The sequence below is a fragment of the Scyliorhinus canicula genome, chromosome 22, assembly GCF_902713615.1.
Source record: "Scyliorhinus canicula chromosome 22, sScyCan1.1, whole genome shotgun sequence".
Classification (NCBI taxonomy): Eukaryota; Metazoa; Chordata; class Chondrichthyes; order Carcharhiniformes; family Scyliorhinidae; genus Scyliorhinus; species Scyliorhinus canicula.
The window spans coordinates 23,441,745-23,448,632 of record NC_052167.1 but is presented as its reverse complement, the minus strand read 5'-3'; the positions used below and the strand labels follow the sequence as shown (position 1 = coordinate 23,448,632).

The following is a 6,888-nucleotide window of genomic DNA, read 5'->3' as shown; positions in this document are numbered from 1 at the left end:
ATTTCCTTGTCTTGCTCCCGAGAGGAACATAGAATTCCTACAGTGCAGAAAGAGGAAGGCCATTCGATCCCATCGAGTCTGCACCGACCCCTGAAACAGCACCCTATCTAGACCTACTCTTCCCCCCCCCCCCGCCCCCCAAAGGCTTGCACATCTTTGGACACGAAGGGGCAATTTAGCATGGCCAATCCATGACTGTGGGAGGAAACCCAGGCAGGCACAGGGAGAAAGTGCGACTCCACACGCAGTCAACCAAGGTCAGAATTGAACCCGGGTCCCTGGCGCTGTGAGGCAGCAGTACTAACTACTGTGCCAACCCCAATTCTTGGAGTTAGGAGTTTCACTGCTTTTTTATTTGTCTTCAGAGTCCATCTCAGGTTTGTCTCATATTTAGCCCTCTCAGACACAACTGAATCGTAGAATTCCTAGGGTGCTGGAGGCAATTCGGCCCATCGAGTCTGCACTGACCCTCTGAAAGAGGCCAAGGCCCTATTCCTATCCTCGTAACCCCCCCCTCCCCCCCCCCCCCCCCCCGAGGGCCAATTTAGCATAGCTAATCCACCTAACCTGTACATATTTGGACTGTGGGAGAATGAATGCCCTTAGAAAGTATTCCATTTGTTTTCAACTAAATTTGCTTTTTTAAAAAAAAATAATAAAAAGCCACTAAAGGCTTCATGCGCTTTTCCCATTACTTGAATTAATCAGTTTTAAAATTATATACCTGAGTATTTGGTTGAACCTGGCTCAAATAATGTTTGGATGGTGAAGACTGACCCAGAAATGCTCGACGACCAATGACTTGTGACCATAGTGGTCCACAGATGGAGAAAGTGAGTAGCATGACTAACGTCCATAGAATTAGAATTTAGTGCAGGAGGCCGCCATTCGGCCCATCGTGTCTGCACCGGCTCTTGGAAAGAGCACCCTACCCAAAGTCAACACCTCCACCCTATCCCCATAACCCAGTAACCCCACCCAACACCAAGGGCAATTGTGGACACTAAGGGCAATATATCATGGCCAATCCGCCTAACCCGCACATCTTTGGACTGTGGGAGGAAACCGGAGCACCAGAAGGAAACCCACGCACACACGAGGAGGATGTGCAGAGTGACCCAAGCCGGAATCGAACCTGGGACCCTGGAGCTGTGAAGCAATTGTGCTACCCACAATGCTACCGTGCTGCACATCACCAAAGCACAAGGGAGGGCTACTGAAGGAGAACTTGGTGATAATGCATTGACGCTTTGGAAATGTCAAAAGTTTAATAATCTGTCAATTCACCTTCACACAATTACAAAGAATGTAGAAAAGAACACAAGACTGCGGTTTTAAAAAAAGGTTCATCTGGCTTGGCATTGCGCCCAGAAGGGCCAAAGCAAAAGGCTGACAAACCCGACATGCTTAATCCTATAGATATATGAAACACATACTTCCGTTGTCTCTTTGTCATATGCAATTCCATTCTGAACATTTACCAAGGCCTCATGAGATAGAGATTGATGGGGGGGGATGGAAGGGGAAGAAACTTGCTGCAAAACGTCCGCAGGAGATGGGTGACATAACCAGTATCCTGCAGTCTTGAGCCACCGATCGTCCAAATAGATCTGAGCAGCTTAAAGCAACTTGGTTACTACTGTGGAAAGTGCATTGACGCAAATCTAACAGGCAAGTTTACAAGATCAGATATACTGGTGGTTTGCCGTTGTAATCTGCAAAATAATCATTGCAATACGCCATGTAATTCAAGTCAGCCACAAGGTGCCAATGTCCCTTTGACTTTACTTGCTTGTTCTCAAGCTGAAGACTTGAAGCCACTCAAACAGGGTTTACCATACAAGACATCTAAGAAGGGATTGGACTTTATTTTCAAAAACATCAACAACTTTTACACACCTATTCAAAGTGTTTGAGGCAAAGTGAACTTTGAGGAAAGACAGCAGAAGGCTTCCAATAAGGCTTACAGAATTCAATGTCCTCACTGTCCTAATTGCCGCATAAAGTGAGGGAGTCATGTTTGACCTCCAAAGTACATAGGAAACGTACAAAGAAGAGTATTAGGAATAAACGTAAATTGAAAAAGTCACGTCCTCTGACTTTGTAGTTTTAAATGAAAATTCTACCCAAGAGGGAAAAGTGCTTTTTTAAAAAAATGTGGAGATCAATGATGGTTTTACGAGTAAAGTTGCTTCTATAATTGTCTTGGGTGTTCTGCCCTGTGTACAATGGAGGGTGGATTAACATTAATGTGAAAAAAATGCAGCTGCACAAGTTATTTAAAAGTCATGATTGCCAGTTTTTATTTCTGTTCAAGGCACCCGACCTTCCCTTCCAATGTCAGGCCGATACACATATAGGTTCCTGGTATAAAACTGTACTCGGCCTCCACTGATGTGGTAGATTACTCAGGAACATAACTACACTGCACCACTGTTCCTCTGAAACCAGAAGAGTGAGGTTACTGTGCTACAATGTAAAAGTGGTATGAACCACAGTGCCATATTTGCGAAACAAATGGATTGACAAAGGAAATGCAAAATATGGCAGATAGGAAAAAGTAAGTTTGACTCTAGAAATTAATTTCCTGTGCGTGTCCGCAAACACACTCACCCTGTTGTCCATGAATATTTTTGCTGGCCTGATTTTCTTTTCTGACAAGGTAGCCCGGTTTGCATATGGCTTTGTGGCAAGTTGGATGCACTTTAAGTAAACAGGACACCAACCATGATCAGCTGTTATTCCTGTCTCGCTCTGCTGCCTCAAGCATATCTACCCCCCTCCTGAAGTTAGTGACTCCTGCCGACAGCCCAAGTTGTCGTATGCAAGTTTCCACAGCAAGCGCCGTCCAGCTTTCCGCGGGTGAACTTGGCAGCAGGGCCAATGAACCACAGTTTGGAAGGGGAATCTATCTGATGTTAAAGCTCTGACGCCCAGGGGCACTTGGGCCAATTGCAGAATCCCCACTTTCAACATGTTAAAGAAAATAACTCCCATCAAATACGAATTGTAGTATACCAATTGAAAAAACACGGTGCAGTTTATTAAGATTTGACTGCCCCTAAGCAATATTGTTCTTTTTTGCTATGTGCACATCAGTACCCTAAATTATACAATTTTGACAGGTGTGGCACAGAGAACTTGCAGACAAATTGGAACAGTCAGACTCAGTAAAGACACATTGCAATCCCTTGATGAAACCCTTTCTGTTTGAGGATTGTGGCCAAATACACTGCTGGAATTTCCTACCACCAGACAGTAAGTGGGCTTCCAGAATCTCCCTCAGTGAGAACATGTGTCAATTTAATTAAACTAAGGATTCGCAAGTCAGGGACCACAAATTGAATGCAACACAGTGAAAGGCTCCTCCCTTCATGAAACATGGCTCCCACTTGCCAGCAGTGCGAGATCATAAAGATTTTCTGTAAGCCTTAATTTCTGACTTGTGGGTTACGTTAATTAATTATTCAACCTATTGACTAACTGGCAGCTTCTATTGGAGAATTAGTGTTCCAATGGTTTAAAAAGTAAAAAGGAAAAGAATATTCTGCTATTATATGTAAACGTTTGATATGTCAGGCTGGGGGGGAAGGGCGAGAAGGGGTTTGGAAAGGACGGACGGTGCCCACTCTATGTGAAGGTCAGGCCAGCCTCATTATACACCTTGAAGACTTTCTCGATAGCGTTGACATAGGCAGCTGTTCTCAAATCCAGGCCCAGGTTATACTTCATCCCTGTGCGCATGATTTGCTGTAACAGAGGAAAAAATAAAATTACAAAGGAATGAATGCCTCCTTAAATTTTGACTCTTTTTGCCCCTCAGTTCTACAGCTGTGACATCACCCTACAAGCCATTCTAAACATCCATTCAAAATGTTAAGCACTGGCAGGTTATTCAACAATGGAAGTCACAAAGGCTGACCCCAACCTTACCTGCACCCTGATGTCCAAATACCTGCACAGTCCAGACTGCATGGCAAGGCCCACTGTCCTGCGCGCAAGTGCTTGTGCAAGGATATTGATCGAGAACAGGATAAAACTCAGTGGGGGGGGGGGGGGGGGGGGGGGAAGAGAAAAGAGAAGAGCAAGGCCATTTGTCTCCAAGTGCAACATATCTTTAAAAATGTTTGGCTGCACTGTGATTCCCACAGTCAAATGCCAATTCATAGCACAAAAAAGATGCTGCAAGACAGAGGTGCCCTTGTTTTACCAGCACACAGCTCACAATCCTGGGCAGAGGAGTCCTTCTGCAAAGCAGAACTTTCCGCTTAAAATTTGAATAGCTCAGCGTTTGATGATCAACAGGCATGAGTGATTTGGAAGAAGAGCCACATGATCGTTCAGCAAGTCAGGCATGATGAAGCATTCTTTAATTTGTCCTCGGCAAGGTTGGGTGGACAGGAGGGCACGCCAAGTTTACAGTTTGCTGGCTGTTTTCAATAGCCTGTCAAGTAGCTTCACCGTTAAGCAAATTTCGTGCAAGGAGGCCATCAAAATGGCCAGTACCGTCGAAACGTGTTATTTATGTTTGCATAGTCTTGGCTAATGGTGCGGCAGATTCTGGACGAGCAGTCTCCGCTGGTAGTCTAGTGAGTTGCTGTGGAAGCCCCAGACACCAGTGTTGGGAATGTGTTTCTAATACATGGATGCTCAACAGGTCACATATAATGAAACATAAAACAATCTTAAGAATGCACACCAGAGTGCTTCATCATTCCCCTAATTTCAAAGGAAGTCAGATTCAAAAGAGTGTAATTAAAAGGCATTTCATCTTGAGCACGATTACAAATTAACTGTTTGAAGTGGAGCCTCTCTTGGATTTTTTATTTTGTGAGGGAGCAGCATTGAGAACAGACCTAGGAAAGACGAACAGGTATAATTTTTGAAATTAATCAGAATTCGAGCAGACTACAGGAGGAGTGTCACTGGAGATTTACAGGGTATGGATAGCCTGCAGGTATCACGGTGACACTATGGCTTAAGATATCGAACTGATACAGCTTCACCCCAAAATCCGATAGGAGGCAGGATGTGGGCGGCACGGTAGCACAGTGGTTATCACTGTTGCTTCACAGCGGCAGGGTCCCAGGTGCGATTCCCGGCTTGGGTCACTTGTCTGTGCAGAGTCTGCATGTTCTCCGCGTGTCTGGGTTTCCTCCGGGTGCTCCGGTTTCCTCCCACAGTCCCAAAAGACGTGCTGTTAGGTGAATTGGACATTCTGAATTCTCCCTCAGTGTACCCAAACAGGTGCCGGAGTGTGGTGACGAGAGAATATTCACAGTAACTTCATTGCAGTGTTAATGTAAGCCTACTTGTGACAATAATAAAGATTATTTGATATGCTGACTTGATTCCTAGATTGGCTGCACTCAACGTTTCAGCATGCTGTCTTCTATCTCTGTGAAAATTGCTGTGGAAATCGAATTTCAGGGTAATAACAGGGTTAGTACATTCTTAAACAAGGCAGGGTGCACGCAAATGGAGGATCATGCCTCCACTTGTGGCATTTGATGGAAATTCATTAGAGGGTGTGTATCTAATGACTCCAGTATCACCGCTCCCACTCCTCCACTTGTGTCAGCGCTGGCCAGACACTGCTAATGATGTAACTCCCATTCTCAAACTTTCAATCCCCGAGAACGTGGTTCCCCACTGGATAGACAGGATTGGGGAAATCTTTTCTCTCAAGAGGGTTTTCCGGGTTTGGAACTCTTGCCTCAGTGGGCCGTGGAAACAGGGTCATTGAATGTTTTTAAGGCAGAGAGAGGTGGATGGATTCCTGTTCGACAAGGGAACCAAAGGTTATTGGGAGTAGAAGAGAATGTAGATGTTGCAACACGAACAGATCAGACATGATCTTATCGACCTGGTGGAGGCGACTCAAGGGGCCGAATAGCCTGCGCATCCTATTTTATATGTTCATACGTAACGGTCAAATGTTAAGCTGCAGAAGTGAAAGAAATGTACACTGGCTTTGTAAAAAAAAAATTTTGCTGGCCAGAAATGTAGATACTCAATCCAGAATCTGTTTAATTTAAAATTAGGTGCAGTTCTACATTAAGGGGACTTGTAATTATAGAGCACCTTTTATAGTCAGGATGCTCCAAAGTGCTTCACATAGGGGCTGGTTTAGCTCATAGGGGCTGGTTTAGCTCACTCGGCTAAATCACTGGCTTTTCAAGCAGGCCAGCAGCACGGTTCGATTCCCGGACCAGCCTCCCCGGACAGGCGCCGGAATGTGGCGACTAGGGGCGACACAGTAACTTCATTGAAGCCTACTCGTGACAATAAGTGATTTTCATTTTTCATTTCACAGCCAAGTTGGTACTTTGTGTAACCACTATTGTGAGATGGGAAGAGGAACAACCAATTTGTACACAAGGTTTAGAACACAGAGCATAACAGTGCAGAAGGAGGCCATTCGGCCCATCGAGTCTGCACCGACTCACTTCAGCCCTCACTTCTACCCTATCTCCCTAACCCTCCTAACCTTTTTGGACACCAAGGGAAATTTATCATGGCCAATCCACCTAACCTGTATGTCTTTGGACTGTGGGAGGAAACCGGAGCACCCGGAGGAAACCCACGCAGATACGGGGAGAACGTGCAGACTCTGCAGACAGTCACCCAGCAGGAAATCGAACCTGGGACTCTGGTGCTGTGAAGCCACAATGCTAACCACTATGCTACCGTGTTCTACAAACAGCAACTAAATAAATGATAAACAATCTGATTTAGCGGAGTCTGTTTAGGAATAACTATGGCACAGGACACCAGGATAGCAGCTGAGGCCTTGATTGAATATTCCATCCAAAAGATAGTTTTTGGCAGTGCTGCACACCCTCAGAAAAGCAGTGAAGTTTAAGAATGGAAGACAAAAAGCCAATA

The 6,888-nt window shown here is 45.1% G+C and overlaps 1 protein-coding gene across 1 annotated transcript in view; it reads right to left on the bottom strand.

The window, feature by feature from the left end:
• Positions 1-1,254: 1,254 nt before the first annotated feature.
• The window catches only part of LOC119956001 (glutamate dehydrogenase, mitochondrial), a 104,248-nt gene continuing 98,614 nt past the window's right edge, over positions 1,255-6,888 (bottom strand). Inside the window, exon 14 of the mRNA XM_038782663.1 lies at positions 1,255-3,750. Coding sequence (XP_038638591.1) covers positions 3,631-3,750 — 120 coding nt within the window. The 3' untranslated portion in view covers positions 1,255-3,630. The remainder of the gene's footprint in view (positions 3,751-6,888) is intronic.